General features: G+C 50.9%; 2 protein-coding genes and 1 long non-coding RNA gene across 4 annotated transcripts in view; 1 reads left to right on the top strand and 2 right to left on the bottom strand.

Annotated features, from left to right (window-relative positions):
* Positions 1 to 2,053, bottom strand: part of SEPTIN8 (septin 8) — a 37,572-nt gene extending 35,519 nt beyond the window's left edge. The window contains exon 1 of the mRNA XM_075509770.1: positions 1,774 to 2,053. Within this exon, the coding sequence (XP_075365885.1) occupies positions 1,774 to 1,803 (30 nt within the window). The 5' untranslated portion in view covers positions 1,804 to 2,053. The remainder of the gene's footprint in view (positions 1 to 1,773) is intronic.
* Positions 2,054 to 4,253: 2,200 nt separating this feature from the next.
* On the bottom strand, positions 4,254 to 10,166 carry LOC142413540 (uncharacterized). Of its 2 annotated transcripts, none has more exons than XR_012776839.1 (5): positions 9,964 to 10,166; positions 8,541 to 8,695; positions 6,126 to 7,000; positions 5,236 to 5,387; positions 4,254 to 4,652 (listed from the first exon to the last, which is right to left on the bottom strand). It is a non-coding gene; the product is annotated as an uncharacterized LOC142413540 (long non-coding RNA). The 2 variants fall into 2 exon arrangements; XR_012776840.1 differs by having other exon boundaries at positions 9,973 to 10,166.
* A 506-nt stretch (positions 10,167 to 10,672) lies between these two features.
* SOWAHA (sosondowah ankyrin repeat domain family member A) lies at positions 10,673 to 14,668 on the top strand. Its single transcript, XM_075509771.1, has one exon. It carries the CDS (start codon positions 11,100 to 11,102, stop codon positions 12,468 to 12,470), a length of 1,371 nt encoding a protein of 456 aa, XP_075365886.1. The 5' UTR covers positions 10,673 to 11,099; the 3' UTR covers positions 12,471 to 14,668.
* The last annotated feature ends 2,030 nt before the right edge of the window (positions 14,669 to 16,698 follow it).

Below are 16,698 nucleotides of genomic sequence, written 5' to 3'. Positions count from 1 at the left end.
CTGAGGATGAAGGAAGCAGCAGCTGGGACAGCCCTCTGCCCTGCATCAAATGGGAACGAGACGTTGCTCTCCCTCCCGCATCTGCCAGATCCATGGTTCCAGGCGAAAGGCAAACTAGTCCAAAGACAAAGATCAGCAGAGGGATCTACCAGGCCTGCAGATCCCTATAAACCCACCCTAGCTCCCTGCGCAAAGTAAGCAGATTTTCTCCTAATGGAGTTGGGCACTACAGTCATGTTGGAGCCCGGCCATTTCACTCTGGTGCCCAAATGAGAGCCAAGCACCTTCGGGAACTCTTTTTTTTTTTTTCCCCTTTTCTTTTTCTAAATAAAAGTGACAGACTATTGACGCAAGTACACCAAGCATTCAAGTACCCACACCAAAGAATGCAAGATTAAGTTTAATTTTCTCCCGGGCTAGGCAATATTTTAGGTTCCTGTTACACCTATGAAAACCTGCGCAGGCACACCAAATTAACATTAGAAGTATTTATATATGATACAAATGCAGAAATAATTGCAGCGAGACAGTTACGGTGTTTCCATTCCCTGCTGCTGAGGCTTTACCTTAATCCCCTCTCCCCAGAGTCTAGAAGCATTTGCTTTCTTAAATAAGAGCCCACAATCAATTTTCCTTTATGCAAGGTTTAAGCAAGTTACAGTCTTGCAAATTCATTCTTGAGCTGGAAACTTTTGGGCCAGGATTCAAAGAAATGAAGCAGAGTTTGAGATTCTTGGCAAAAAGTAGTTTACAGAGAAAACAGTAGCAGGGACTTGTTTGTGCTCAAACGGCATGCCTATAATTCAGACAACCACCACTGCTGTTCCCATTTATTTAGCAATATCACACCAGACATTTTTGACTTTTGAGAGCGAAGCTATTTAATGCGGTAAAAAACGTTTTTAGCTCTGAAAGGCTGCAAGGACGCATCGCCGAGCTATTTAATCGGAGCAGCCTTCCAACAACAACAACAAATTCAAGCCTTAGACAAAGAATAGTTTTAAGCCGACACAGATTTTAGCCAGATTGACTTCCGATAGCAGTTATACAACATGCGAGCTGCAGAGAGGCAGCGGTGCACGGGTCACGCTCCATATTTGCTGTACAGCATTCTTCATACATGGGCTCAGAGACCGGTTAGCCTCAAGGGTTTGCTTTACCCGTGTTTGAATCAGCGTGTCCCTCACGGTATTATACACACACCGTTAAGTTGCTCACTGTTTCAGAGTGTTCGGATACCAGTGGTACGTAAACAATTCTTATTTAGGAAGGTCTGACCCCCTTTCTTTCCGCCCCTCGTTGCGGGGTACCTTACGCCTGCAGCCGCACGGATTCGGATGCCCTCTGGGAGCATCCCGGACACCCAAGGAGGGGTCACGACAGGCTTTCGTTACCGGTTTCAGCACCGGCCCGAGCACCGAGGCCTCGGAGCCTTCCAGCCCACGCCGCAAGGCAGGACCTTCCCGCAAGGGCTCTCCCCGCACCCCGCCGAGGACGCCGGCTTCGCCCCTCGCCCAAGACCCCCTCGCAGCCGAAGCCCACCCCCGCCCCGCCGGCCACCCCGCTCGCCGCGGACACGCAGGGGGCTGGCGGGGCAGCGGCCGCGCACAAGGGCCGGCGCCCGGCGCATCCCCCCGGCTGCCCTGGCCCCACCATCGGCCGCATATTCCCCCCCCCCCCCCCCCCCTTCCCCGAGGGAGAAAAACCAAGTTATTTGCCCGAGGAGACGCGCGTACGGGAGCGGGGAGCGGGGCCGGCCCCCCCGCTGCTCACCGAGAAGCGCTCCAGGTCGGTGGCGGCCATGGCCGGGGCTGGCGCGGCTCCGGCGGCGGGAGCGCGGCTCTCCCCGCCGCGGGTGGATGCGGCTGAATGGATCCAATATGGCCACTTCCTGGAAACTCCCCTCCGCCGCGCCGCCCGCCACAGGCGCCGCCCGACCCGGGGACCGCGGGACGGGCACCGGCACCGGCCGGGGGCGGGAAGGGGCGGGAGCGGCCCCGCGCAGCCCGACCCCGCCCGCGGCCGGGAAGGCGGGAGGCCGGGCCGGGAGCAGGCGGGCTCCGGCCCGGCCCCCTCCCTCCCGCCTCCAGCCGCGCCGGGGGAGCGGAGCCGGGGGAGAGGGGCTGGCGGGCGGGGCAGGGCCCCGGCGGGGCCTCACCTCCCCTGAGGAGGTCAGCTGCAGGTGGGGGGAGAGCGCGGCTGGGGCTGTGGGGACGAGCGTGTCATCCCGGTGGCGTTCCGCAGCTGCAGAGGGCTGTGAGGCGGCCGCACCGGCATCGCCCTCGACACGGGCGAGCTCAGCGTGCGAGTGTGACCGTAGAAGTGCCAGCAGCATCCTCTGCAGGATTCAGGGGACGCGCACAGGTATACAGAGACCCATTCCCCCACCTCGAGAAGCTTCAAGCGTCCAGCATTCTGGAAGGCCCTCAGAGAGCACAGGGCAGCAGTGCCTCTGCGCTGAAGTGCCTCTGTCACGCACGGGAGTTACCCCGAAGTTACGGCCGCGGTGTGGGTTTGAGCCAGGATGCCGAGAGCTCGTGGCCGTTACGCTGCCTGTGTTGATGGTAAGTTAAAGTACGCCGCAGAGAACTGTCGAGTCTTCCTTCATCGTTCCTTCCCACACAAAGCACAAAGCCAGTCCCAGCGCCAGCACCCTCGGTCTTTGTAACCCACAAAGACATCAGTATTTTACAAGCTGTTAGCACAGAGCAAAGATTTTCTTGCTTTCTGGTGCCCTCTGCTGCAGTCCACCTATCAAGGAACAGCTTCCCAGAGCCACACGTCCTCTTGGTCATGCAGCTGGGTCACCAGACCAGACCTACACCCCTCATCTGTCTGCTGCCCTGGTTTGGTCTTAGGCTTTCCCCAGTCTTCCTATCAGCCACTGTGTCCTCGTCGTTTCTCCTCATCCTCTCTCTTGAAGCAATGCATGCTTCCAGTTGGAGAGCCGAGTTTGGGCAAAGAGATCAAATACTTCTCCCTATGACACTGACTCCATGTGGGGAAAGGACTGCTGAGGATCATTTTGAACACCCCAAGAAGAGCAAGCCCTCTTGCAACTCACTACACATGAGAGCCAGAGAAAAGCTACTGTCTGCGCAAAAGGGCAGCGGTTAGCGTGCAGTTCCTGAGGGCACAGCAGCAATCCCCCCAGCGGCTTTGGACACACACACTCAGGCCTCAGTCCCTCTTTGCTGTTAGACATGCGCCTGCTCAGCTGAGCTGCTCCTCAGATACCATCCTCAGGGCTGCTTCTCCACTCACTGCATGCACCACAGAATCACAGAATCGTATCGGTTGGAAAAGACTTTTAAGATCATCGAGTCCAACCGTAAACCTAACACTACCAAGCCCACCACTACACCATGTCCCTAAGCACCTCATCCAAACGTCCTTTAAATACCTCCAGGGATGGTGACTCAACCACTTCCCTGGGCAGCCTGTTCCAATGCTTGATGACCCTTTCAGTGAAGTAAAATTTCCTCATATCCAGTCTAAACCTCCCCTGGCACAACTCGAGGCTATTGCCTCTCGTCCTATCACTTGTTACCTGGGAGAAGAGACCGACCCCACCTCTCTACACCCTCCTTTCAGGCAGCTGTAGAGAGCGATGAGGTCTCCCCTCAGCCTCCTTTTCTCCAGGCTGAACAACCCCAGGTCCCTCAGCCGCTCCCCATCAGCCTTGTGCTCCAGACCCTTCCCCAGCTTCGTTGCCCTTCTCTGGACACGCTCCAGCCCCTCAATGTCTCTCTTGGAGTGAGACAGCTACAGCAAGTGTTAAGGAATCAAGATAACTTTGAGTATGGGCTGAAGCTTGATGCTCTGCTCCCCTCCTCAGGTAGGGCCAGAACTTGCTGTCCCATCTTTGTGGTTGTTGGCAAAGATTGTCCTTTAAGAACCAGTTCACGGCCTGAACTTCCCTAAATTATGCTAGATGTGGGATGCTAACCTCACTGCACAATGTAACCACCTCCCAGGGAATGGATGAGGGAGAGCTTACCTGGAGTGACTCTGTTCAGGAGACTCTTCCTTGTCTACTCAGGTGCTCCTAGATCACCTCCAGCATCCTGCACAAAGGAGGGCCACAAATACAGGCGTTACCTAAGTATGATACAGCTAAAGCTCCAAGCCTCACCCCAGTTCCTAGGAAACAGTGAGCAACTGTGCTTAGGCCCTGTTTCCAGTTATTTTTCAAAAGGTTTGCCAAATTTCAATTTTTTGGCAAGATAAGGAAAAGGAAAGATACCCAATATCCCAGTTCCTTTTATTCATCGCTCACAAAAGCACAGTCCCTGGAGAGCCCTAAAGCAGGACTGAAGTATTCAAAGACAACCAAACCTCAGCAACCAAATTAAAACAGAAGTTACGTTTCATTACAATACTCGATGAGCTGCACTCCATGTTAACGTCTGTCTTCTCCCTCACCCGCCATTTGTGATCTTAACAAAGGTCTCTTGCTCCCACGGCAATATAATTAAATGAGACCACGCTGTGCTAGTGGGCGCTGAGTTGCTGCGTTACAGCAGGTGTGCCAGGTCGTATCTTACATCCCCACGTCTTTGATTCTCCCCAAGACTCCTTGGGATCCACCTGCGCTGCGCTGCAGGACCTCTGGGAAGCACTGTTCATCCCAGAAGGGGACTGTGCTTATGCTGGAGAAATAAAACAGGATATAGAAATTAGATGTAGATAATTGACGGGAGGGGGCAAGGGTTATTAAATGCAAGTGCTTAGAGGGATTGGAGATTAGGAAGAAGGCTGTATTCTCCCTTGAAGCAATTTCAAGGCATTTTCTGAGGAGGTGTTATCCAAGTGATCTGCTTTTTGAACTATGAAAAATCTACTGCAAGTCAGAAGAGCTGTTTTTCTGTCCTTCCTAAGCGGACTGCCTACGACCAAATTAATTCTGCTAATCCATGTATTAGTTCTGGCTAAAGATGGGTTATAAAAATGCTGTATTTCTCTAAAAAGGCCATTGCTGAACACCATCTGTTAATTTATTTTCTCGGGTCACCAAAAATGACCAAAAAAAAGCCCAACCTTCTTCCTGTCACAGATGCAACTCTTTTTTAATGCTGCCTTGTGCTAGAGCTGCCAGGGATAGCAAAGCTGGCCTGCTGGGCTTTGGCCTCTAGAGCCGAGTCTCCCTCCGCCCGCAGCAGTGGTATAAGCTTGCTGAACCTTTTATTCGTTTATCCCTTGCGAGTGAGATGTTTGTGCAGACCAGACACTCACTTTGCCATCTTGTTTCTTTGGCCGATTCCCAAAGGTTCTCCAGTGCTCCCTGGGTCCTTCAGTGAAAATGGGGAAGCTAAAATCTGGTATTTCTGGTGGCCAGATGCAAGTAGAATAGTTTATATAGAAGCAGAGTTAACTTTCCAGGCCACCTTTATATATCACAAAGAAGCAAAAATAAACAGATAAAAAGGTTAAAAAGTTACTACTTTTTTTTTTTTTTTTTGCTTTACAGGCAAGCTTTGGAGTCTTGATTTAAGACAATGTAAAACTCTTGCTTAACACACACTTAAATGTCATTATGCCAGGTACTTTGGGAGGATTGATTGACTGAGATTCATTAAGAGCTCTTTTCCCTGCCAATAAAGTGCACAATGTAACACCACAAGGCTCACAAAAGCTGATTCCCAGACAGCTCCTGGTTTCTGCGAGCTGCAGGTCAGATGCAAAGATTCATGGCATAAAGGAAATTCTGAGACATTGCAACGGATCAAGGGACAACGCTGCTGTCGCCTGGCTCTCTGATTGAGCTGTGTTGCCGAGACCTGCAGCTGGAGTCCTCTCTCCCTTTGTCCATCAGCACTGCCACCAGCATGGGGCAGAGCTCTGTGACAGGAGAGCGCTGTGTAAAAGCTCGCAGTTATTTTTAAATGCCTTGTTATTTCAAAAAGCATGCTATTTCTAATGCCAATTCAAGAGAAACCCTGCTAATTTCCAAAGCTTCAGATGCACAACAACTGCTTCAAGAGATGAGAATTGGATTTGGTGGCTCCTTTAACTGCTAAGGCATCAGTTGTTATGCAAATTATTCCTAATGGCATGGGAATTAAACGTATATTACAGTGCTGAATGCTCCTACAAGGATTTTAAACTCTGTGGAATATTTGTACCTGCTAAATCCGCAGTGAATTTACATGAGCTGTCAATTTTCTACAGGTAAAGAGCTGGGGCAGAGAACACAAAGGGCTGGAGAGGCAGAAATGTGTCCCTGGAACCTCTCTGTCCTGGGGCGAGGAAGGAAAATGCCCCTCGCTGCATGGACGGTGGCATTGCAGTAGCAGAGTTCTGATGGTGGGGAGATCGGTAGGAGTTGCTTTACTTCTTCACGTTGTGACCCTAGGTACAGGCTATGAAAGTGGAGAGAAATAAATGCTCTCGCAGCCCCTTTTACTTCACACAGCCACAGTGAGCAAGTGATCATCCTGCCTGCCACATGAATACTGCAGCAAGACCAAGGCCTTCTGAAGATGGCTGCATCTTTCAGGGCTGAGTAAAATCCTTGATCTTCCAGTCCAGGTGGTGCAGATAAACAGAACGCCTTCACATTTTTCAACGCAGGCCGGAGGAAGCAGCTTATTGGTAACTATTCATTTCCTGCAATGTGTCCTCCTGGGGATTTTTAGAAATCAAATGCTTTCACAGCTACTCTTTCAGCAGCACTACCACCAAGCACCTTATTAAACTTTTCATTGGTTATACTGACAATATATGGGACCTGTAAGTCTTTTCTACAGAAGTGCTATCCTGCTAAGCTGGAAGTCAAGAGGAGCCATAGGTCCATTTCCCCTGCGTATGCTGCGTGGTCCCGGTGAATGTCAGTGGGATGGCTGGAAACAGACGCCAAATTTCCCTGCCTCCTCATGCTACAGGGCAGTATTACCACACCGTACCTCATGCCAGGTTTGCATTATCCTCCTGGAATCCCATCAAGTTCGCAGGCACCATCTGAAAACCCGAGGACGTTTGGGGGGGGTCCTTGCATCATCTGTGTGGAACAAGCAGTATTTAATAAATACAAACTCTGAGACACATAGAAAACTGCATTTAAAGGGTTGCTGTTGAGAAACATCGTCCGAACTGGTTACTGAGGTCCTTGAGTTACAGCTGAACCTTGCTCGTTTATGGGAAAATGCCTTTTATCTGCAAATAATCTTCTCCCTCTCTCCCTGCCCCTTCACAGACTTTTGCTCAATTGTTTATCTATGGAAGGTTACTGCATTTCTCCATGGAACAAAGGAAGAGCTATTTTCCTTCACAATGCATGCTCTTTGTTTTACATGAAAATATCAACAAGGAAAGTGAAAAATCATGGGCTTTGTCATCCTATTTATTCTGGGAACCCTGATTTCATGTCAGAGGAAAATAAGTTTTCCTTGGGGTACAATCCCATCTGTAGTCAAGAGCACCTAAGCTTCGCCTTTCTGCAAAGCAGCAGCACCCTGTCCGACTGAGACTATCCCCCATATTCCCTTTTTCTTCCTCCGTTGCTTCCAACCTGGCACCTCACCTTCCCTACGGCTCTGAGAAAATCATGCAGGAAAGAGCAGGACCTGGGATACCATCTCCTTCAGTTTTGAAGTGTCGGTAGAAATTTCTTTGCTCTGACTAGATGCTTTGCTTGATCTCCCACTTTATTTCCTGGTTTTGTGCGGTATGAATAATTACAGTCATAGAACCTTTCCCTTCTCCCCCGAGGGGATGGCAAAAGGCCCCAGGCTCTCTGTGCCGTTTACTACGCTGTAATGGGGATAGTTGGAAAGTTTGTGAAACTTCTTCACGGGAAAGCTAACTCTCCTCGGTCACACAGCTCAAAATAAAGGCCAGCTCTCTACGGCTTATGACGTGGAACTAGCAAACTGCACTATCTGTGTTTAAAAAAGTAGTAGTAAATTAATTTAATCATGGGTTTCTGTACATTGTTTTTGTCCCAGCCAGTAAATTAAAAATATCAAGACAGTTGGCTTGAAATCTTCTACGAAGCAGCCCACAGTATTCCGTAAATAACCCCACAAAAAATACTTGCATTCTAGGTTTTTGGTGACATAGAAAAAGAGGCAAAACTTCTCATGCTTTTTAAGGCTGGAAATCTCAGATGACTGAAGAGCATAACACCCGTAATGCTCCAGGCTTTTATTATCCATATGAATAAAATGCATTCAAACAGCTTAATTTCTGCTGCTCAATCTGATCAGAATATGACCAGCACTCAGTAAACTCCGAACAGCTCACTGGGATCTGGTCCCCTGGTACTTGGCACTCAGACTGAAAGGGGGGCAACCAAAAGGCATCAACAGATAAAGGGAAAGGTTGGCAAACAGGATGCGCCCCATGCTGCAGTCTAGAAATGGTGTGAGGATTAGCCAGAGGTGTTGTTTTCTTCTTAATCACAGGAAGTATAGGACTAACCTAACACCCACTGACAGAGAGACTGTGAAAAGGAGCACAGCCGCACGGCACGGGTTGCCCGCGAAGGATGAAGCGAGCGCACGTGGGACAGGCGGTTGGATGCATCACTGGAAAATTACCTGGGGAAAGAGCTCCTCGCATCCGGGCAGTTAAACGAGAGCAACCGTTTCACGCTTGGCATGGCATGAGGTGCACTTGTAGACGTCCTCCCTCCTCTTCTATGACCTCCTGGGGATGTGCCCTTCTGCTCTGCGGCCACGAGGAACGCCAGGACCTGCAGTGGGGAACAGTCTCAGCAACACTCGTCCTTCGGGACCTTGACCCAACGCAAACCCCCGGAGAGGTGATGGGACCTCGGCGACCCAAGGGTTGCCCCCTTGGGTGCTGAGCAGTGAGGCTTCCTGGGGGCCTGGTACAAGGAGACCCCTCTGAAGGAGAGGTGCCGGGTTGGGGATAAAATGGATGGGATTTGATGGCACCCTCGTGGATCTCAAAGGATACACGAGTGCAGGGGGCCGATGCCTTCCTCAGGGCTGTGGAGGCAGGGACAGATCATGGCACTTCTCTGCGAGCACCCACAGAAACACCCTCAGCATAGCAGTGAGCCCGAGGACATACCCTGCCGTGCTTCAAACAATTCAAGCAATAGCAGGAACTTCTCCCTTAACATTTGTAACGTAAGAAAATGTTTTTTAAAAGAGCCTATTCTCCTGAATTATTTTCCCTCCTCCTTCACATCTCCTTCATATCTGCTCATATCTCCTTCATATCTGCTCATTTGCAGATATGAAGTATAATCCTAGGGTACAGTTGAAAGTTTGCAATGCAAAAATCACGGACTGCTGTGATTTTCTTATGCCTGCAATGGATTCTAGTAAGGAAAAGAAATCAACATTGAAAGCAAGGCATAGCAATTAATGTTTGGATGCATGCTCATTATTAGCTCTCTACAGTAGGGCAGGCAGAACTGTGGTGATGCCATAAGCTAGAAAGCATTGCTAATACAGTAGAGCACAGGACACAAGTGGCTGCCTCAGCAGAGAGCGAGGTTGCTGTGTATGCCATGTAAAAAGGCAGTAATAAGAGGCGTGCGATTCACGTAGAAATACTGAATCGCTACAAGCAGCGTGAAGATTACACACTATTATGTGAAAGAACATTAGAACAGCAAAATGATTTTGAGGAACTGTCTCAGCGCCAGGTCGTTAGCAAGAGATAAAATAGCTTTTCAGAGATTTGCACAAAGATGGAGAGAGAAGGGGAAGGACTGCCAAAGGAAGACTCTGAGCAATCTGCGGGCAGAGGCTCTTCCGCCACCAGTAAAAGTGTGAAGAGGCAGAAAGGAGGTCAGCATCAACGAGAGGGGAGAGAGATGCACTGTGTGGGGATCGACACACCTCGAATTGCCTTCAAAATGGAGACTTTGGCACAGGCCGATACTCCATTTTATTCAAGTTCTAAGACAGTGAAAACAAAACCGAATCTATTTTCTGTTTTCTTATCTATCCTTGCACAGACAGTTACTTTTATCTCTCTTCATACCACACTGACTCATTCATTCTGTGTTCAGTCTCCCTTGCTGTTTTCCTAGAAAAACTGTTCAGTCATTCAGGAATCGATTTAGCGATCTCAATTGCAACACTCAGTGAAGGAGAAAACAAGTTTGCTGGCTGAACGTCATCCCTCCAGGAGGTCTTCAGTCCTACTCCTTCGCCTCGGGAAGGGCATTTGTCTGGGATTTTTTTTTCCCCTGTAAAGCAGAGAACAATAATAATGTTAAATGCTTAAGCAGAAGTAATTGATATGGCAGCACAGACAGCTCCTCTCTTTCTAAGAAGAGAAGCTCTCTTCTCTAGGTGTACATGAATAGATGCAGGCATGTTGTACAGATTTCATCACTTATATAGATACACATATGTACATTGTAGATGCAATACAGATAAAAGCCATATAGAGAATAAGTATGGTAATATATATACAGTATCACATGGAGTTGAATATATTTCAAAAGACTGACCCATCCACCTATCTTCTGACTTATTTTGAGGCACAAGACTCTAACCCAGGAGAACTGCAGCTCCCAGAGAACACCAGAGGCTTCTCAGAGAATGGAGACCTGACTGCAGAGTGATTCCTCCCTAAAGCTGCACCGCTTGTTTGCTATTGAAACAAACAAAAAATAATGGGCTTAGGAAGTTGGTAGAGGAGTCAGCAAGGAAGCGTTTGCCCCTGCCTGAGGAGCCTCCGAAGAGCTGACACACTCCTCGCCTTACCGACCCGCGCCTCCTCGATCACCTGACGGAGCCATCAGCGCAGCAAGCGAAGGGGGACCGGCTCCGGCCGCCGCCCTCCCGCCTCCCCGCCCAGCCCCTCACCGCCACGGGGCCCGCGGGGCCGGGGCCGGGGCCGGGCGGCTTCCCCCGCAGCACCGCCCCGCGGGAGGAGACAGGCGCCGGGGCCGCTCCGCTCCCTCGGACGGAGGCGGCGGCGCGGGCAGGGCGGGGCGGGGCGGGGCGGCCCGATCACCTCAGCGGGAGCGGCCGCGGGGGACGCGCTCGCCGCCGCAGGTGCCTCCCGCCTGCGAATCCCGGCGAGCCCCCCCCCCCCCCCCCGCCTCCCAGGGCGGGCTCCCGAGCTCCCTCCGCCGCGGCGGAGGCTCCACCACCTGTGGCGGCGGGATGGCGGAGCTCGACATCAGCCCTGCGGCCGTGCTGGGCTTCTTGCGGGAGCGCGGCGGGCGGGTGCGCAACGCCGAGCTGGTGAGCACCTTCCGGCCGCTGCTGGAGGCCGGCGGGGACGCGGCGGCGCGGGCGGAGCGGCGGGAGCGGTTCAAGGCGGCGGTGAACGCCGTGGCGGTGGTGAAGGAGAGCGACGGCGCCAAGTTCGTCGTCCTGCGGCGGGAGCTGCGCCCCGCCCCGCCGCCGGGGGGCGCGCTGGCGCCGGCGGGCGATGGCGGCGGCCCCGGCCCCGGCCCGGGCCCGGGCCCGGGCCCGGGCCCCGCCGGGCGGCTCTCGCCGGCGCCCCCCGAGGAGCTGCCGTCGCCGCGGGCCGTCTCCGAGCTGCGGGGCCTCTTCCAGGGCGGCGGTGGCGGGGTGCCCCTACCCGCCGGCACGGCGGGGTCCCGGCGGGAGCCGCTCCCCAAGCCCTGCATGCTGCCGGTGCGCTGCGTGCCGCCCCCCGCCGCCGCCGCTGCCCCGGTGCCGCCTGAGGAGCCGGGGTCCCCCTTGTCCCCACCGCCGCCGGAGGAGGAGGCCGGGTCCCGCTCGCCCGGCCTGCGGCGGTGGCCCAAGAACCATCGGGCCAGCGAGGAGACGGCGGCGGCGGTGCCCCTGGAGGAGGCCGAGCACCGGTGGCTGGTGATGGCGGCCGGCGGGCAGTGGACCCAGCAGCTCCACGGGCTGCTGCTGGGCGACGCCAGCTTGGCGGCCCGGAGGGACTTCATCTCGGGCTTCACCGCCCTGCACTGGGCCGCCAAGAACGGCAACTGCGACATGGTGACAAATATCATCAGAGCGGCTGAGAAGGGGGGGGCCCGTGTCAACGTGGACGCCAGGTCGCACAGCGGCTACACGGCGCTTCACCTGGCCGCCATACATGGCCAGGAGAAGATCATCACCATGCTGGTCTACAGCTACCACGCCAAGACCGACCTGAGGGACTACAGCGGGAAGAAGCCGCACCAGTACTTAAAGGAAGGGGCCTCCTCTGCGATCAGGCGCTTGCTGGGGGACCCCAGCCTTCCCCACAACGTGGAGCCCTCCATGCCCATCAAGAAGACCACAAAGCTTGCGGCCTCAATCTTGAGCTCCACTAGCACTTTCCTGGGGGTCATATCAGATGATATGGCTTTCTACGATCTCACCAAAGGTTTAAGGAAGCCCTCATCCTTAAACAAGCTCCTGGCTGCCACTACGGGCCCGAGGAGGAAGCCAAAGACCAGAGGGGGCTTCCCTTCGTATTCCTCCCTCTCCGAGGTGATGGAGGAGGAGGAGGAAGAGGAGGTCGCCATGAAACGCAGACCCGTTTCTGAGCTGTTCTTTGGCCACTAGCCTCTGCCTTCTTGGGATCAAAATTGTTTAACAATGTGATTGGGGTCTCGCTTTTTCTCTCGTAGAAGCAGCTTGGAGTTCTTCTCTCCGTGTGTGTCTTTTTGGACGTTTAACTAAATCAGTGAGAGGGTCTGGCTCCAAAGGCCACTGGTTGAAACCCACCTCACAGACACCCGTGGAAAGGGAGCTGTCAGGCAGCATTATAAATGCTGCACGTACCGTCGTGCTGGTGTATCAGTGGAGACCCCAAACTTTATACTTAATGGTTGAAAAACTAAAACAACCTCTGTGTGTGCAGACAGGTTAAAATGCTTAAGGTGCAGCCTTCTTGATCTGTGTTCCTTGGCTGGAGAGCAAAAGTAGGGTAAGGAATGGCATATTCTACACTGTGAACAGCAAGCTGGTAGCTGGCTGCTTTAACATGGCTTGTTCTATAGCAGGCTTAAATTATTAGAGGAAAGATGCATAGTTTTCTAAGATGTTTCTGATTATTTTGGTAACAGAAGAGGAATATTTCTATTAAAAAAAAATTGTGTACTTTAACTTTTCAAAACAAAGTTTCTTGCTGTCAGAAATACTAACATAACAATCTCAATTGTTGCCTAAAGCATTTTATTAGATGAACAGATTTAAAAAAAATAAAAAACCAACCCTCAGCACTCAAGTCACCACGACCTGTCTACCTCAGTTTGAAAGCTAGGTTAGCATTTTAAATTTTTTTTCCTCTTCCTGAAAGACTTTGTAACCAGGTGGTACTAACCACATGTCTTGATGATACTGTGAACATTTAAACTTGACTATAGTTCAATCAATCTGAATAAAAACCTTGTTGATGTTTGATAGTGGAAAAACTGAACTGAAAAACTGTGAATTGGATCCTGCAAAGTTTCTGAGTAGCCAACTGGAAACAAAGTTAGGCTCGTGTGTCCCATTCTTTTTATTTAAGACTTGGCTTTTGATTTTTGACCTATTTACAACTAATATTTATAAAAATTGGGCTTTATGTTATGTTACGTGTTTCATGATAGAATGTCTGCATGACCTCTTAAAGCAGTGTTTATTTCAACAGCATGAATCATTGACCTAAAACTAACTCTTCTTCATCTTCTTTTATATTATAAACATAATTGTTCTATATGTAGAACTACACGTAGCTCCAAAAAGCATGCTAACTGCAGGTTAAGTAATACACTCGCAGTGAGATTATTATTTTTTAAATTGCTGTTTGGTTAAAGTTAATGCGAAGAGGCAGAGCTAAGAATAGAAACTGTCCGACTCCTGGGGCCAGTCTGCTAAACCATCACGTTTTCTCTCAAAACATAACTAAAACCCTGTATAATTCAGAGGTGACGAAGGTGATGGCAATACTGCGCTTGCTCTGCTTTTCAGGTGGTTCGGTTTCCGTACTGAAACACTTGTTTGCATGCTTTGCCTTTCTTTCCAAGTCAGTGACTTCAGGAATGGTTTTTTTTCAGCCATGAATTAAGCCTAGCACTTCTAATTGGCTGTAATTGGCTTCTCCCAAACGCAAGGAATGCTGTAGGACTGCGCTGAAGGTGGAGGCATTGCCCTCTTGTACTTTAAAATGTTCTCCCTGAAGTCCCTGCAGTTGGTGACATTCGGTGCGAGTGTAATCGGCGATTGCGGAGGGGCCTGATCCATCTGCTCTTGGAAGAGACTGGATTATTCTGCACCGGTCTGCTTCCGTATTGAACTAATTAAGCTGTTAAGCAAATGTTAATGATCAAGCACCTCCTGACTTCTATATCTGGAGTAGGGTTTAAAAAAAAAATAAAATCCTATTTGCTCCATAGCCGTTGGTGTGACCATTGACCAGCATGGTCATTTGAAACATTGATTTTGTGCTGCACTGGGTCAGCTCGCAGAGTTCCAGGAAACAAAAAGAGTCTGTCGCTCTCTTTTAAAAAGTCTTTCCAAGTTTACTGACACGAAACACTTTTTTTTTTTCTGTATTTCCTGAAACCACAGGAGCATGCATGTGCGTTCGTGTTGCGTCTGAGGCACTGGCAGGACTGACGCTGCCTGGTAAAAGCATTCTGTTTCTGTGTGAATTGGAAACACTCTCCAGTTTAACTCCATCTTACTGGGAAGTTTCTTCATTATGGATATATGCTCGAAACCTGTTCGGATCACATGGCTGAATTAGTAGTGCTAATTCTGAGTAAAACCTACTTGAGTTGGGGGCAAAGTTCAAGGATGGAGTGTTTTCTGTTTAAACAAACCAACTGACCAACCTGTAAAGCATGGCTGTGACTTCACCAAAAGGAAAGCAGGGAGAAGGCTTCCTTGCTCCCGTATTGTTGTGTCAGAGGAAAAGCAAGAAGTCACGGCTGAGATAAGACTTCATTGCAACATGTATCATCAAGGAAATTCTGCATTACTCCTTCCTCGGAGGCACCACAGCGATGAGCTAGTGTGATAGAAAAATGCCCAGCAACAACAACAGAGCCCTCGTCCTTGCAGCGTTCCCCGGGGAGGTGCTCGGCGGCTTGGTAGGAAGGTTGCAACACAAAGGTGGGGAGCTGGCAAGGTCGGGTGCTGTGGGTGGGGTGGGCCAGGCTCTGCCAACAAGTTCGTGCGATGACTCAGCTCATTCCTCCTCCTTGTTGAGTAGATTAAGGAAAAGATAGTATTTAGGCAGGCTGTGATTAGTATAGCCAGTGCCGTACGACTTCAGGTGCAAACAAATACTGAGAGGTATTGAGAATGCACTGCTGTAATCTTACAGAAATAGATACTGCCTTTAGTTTGAAGTAAAACCAGTCCGGCGGCCTCTCTGGGTTTTGGTTTCCTATGTTGCCGTTCACGCTCTGGAAGGGACGCTGTGGGACGATCATGGGAGCGTTTTCCTGGCAGAGACTAAGGCTAGGACTGTTTTATGAATCCTTCAGCTTGATAGATTCTCCTTAATTTCACTGTGTCAAGCCCAAATCAGGCTGAATGCAGTAGAATTTTCACGTGAATGAATGAGAGCTGTGAAATTTAGCCAGGATGCTTTCGCAAGCGACAGAGCCGAGAGGAGGACTGCGGCTCCCGTCAGCGCGCTGGCCCGGGGCAGAGGCTCTGCGGCAGCGTGTGCCGTGGGCTGGGCAAGCAGCCTTTTGAACCTCTGGGCCAGCCCAGAGCCGGGAGCTGCCTTCCGCGCCATCAAAGCTGATTGCAGGAGAGGATAAAACCAAAAAACCCTACCCCCCTGGGCTCTGCTCCTGCCCCGTGGAGATGGCTTATGTGGTTGGGGGAAGGCTGGCAGCTGCAGAAGGCTGGAGATGGAAGGTGCAAACAAGGCACAGGATTGGGATTCAGGAGCTCCGGGTTGTATTTTGCCTTGGATACTAGCCTGCCTACTTGCCATGTCTCAGTTTTCCTGCTATAAAATGGAGATAATCACCCTGGTCACTTCTTTAAAGCACACAGCTAGTACTGATACTCCAAATTGAAATCCAGATAATTTTTTTTAGACCTGTAGGCAGCACGAGCAGCGTCATCCTCAACCTGTGAATGCTGCGCATTCAGTGGAGTGCCTATGCAAATAAAACTGGCTCACATTTTAGTTTAGCAGCATCAGAGATCGGCAAAGCTAATGTTTGTCTGACCTTGGCTCGGTCCACCTATCTAAAGATAACTCGGTTCATCCATTCCTCAGCACATTTTGTTCTGAGGAATATCAGCTCAAAAACCTGCACTGAGGAGGTTTGCAAACAAGCTTCAAGCCGCGTTTCTATACAAAGGGACAGACTTTGTCCTCCCGGATGCGGCTGTTTGAGCAGCGTGAGGCAGTGCCGTCGTGCTCAGGCTTAAATAGATTTTTGGCCGTCTCCATTCCCTTGTGAGTGCCGTAGAGAAAGCCCTGGGAAACGCCGCTCCTGCACTGCAAAGGAGTCTTTACGAGATTTCAGCTTCATCACAAAACCAAGGTGCAGCGAAAGAGTCACTGAATAACTCCAACAGACCCAACGGGGGTTGCCACCACCAGCGGAAGGTAGAGGAGGCCTTTCGAGACAGCCCCCTAATTCCCCGTTGCTTGTCCCTTCTCTTCCCACTCTACGCGTTTCCACCGTGACCTACATTCCTTGGACGCATTTGCCTCCTGATTTGCATATTAATCTGAGTAAAATGGCAATGTGGCGGCTTTGGCTCTTTCCAGTGATTTGTACTAATGTGGGACCCCCCAAATTAAGAGGTTGTTAACAGGGACTTGGCCGGCGCG

Source organism: Mycteria americana, chromosome 8 (genome assembly GCF_035582795.1).
Source record: "Mycteria americana isolate JAX WOST 10 ecotype Jacksonville Zoo and Gardens chromosome 8, USCA_MyAme_1.0, whole genome shotgun sequence".
NCBI lineage: Eukaryota > Metazoa > Chordata > Aves > Ciconiiformes > Ciconiidae > Mycteria > Mycteria americana.
This window is presented reverse-complemented; position numbering and strand designations above follow the sequence as displayed.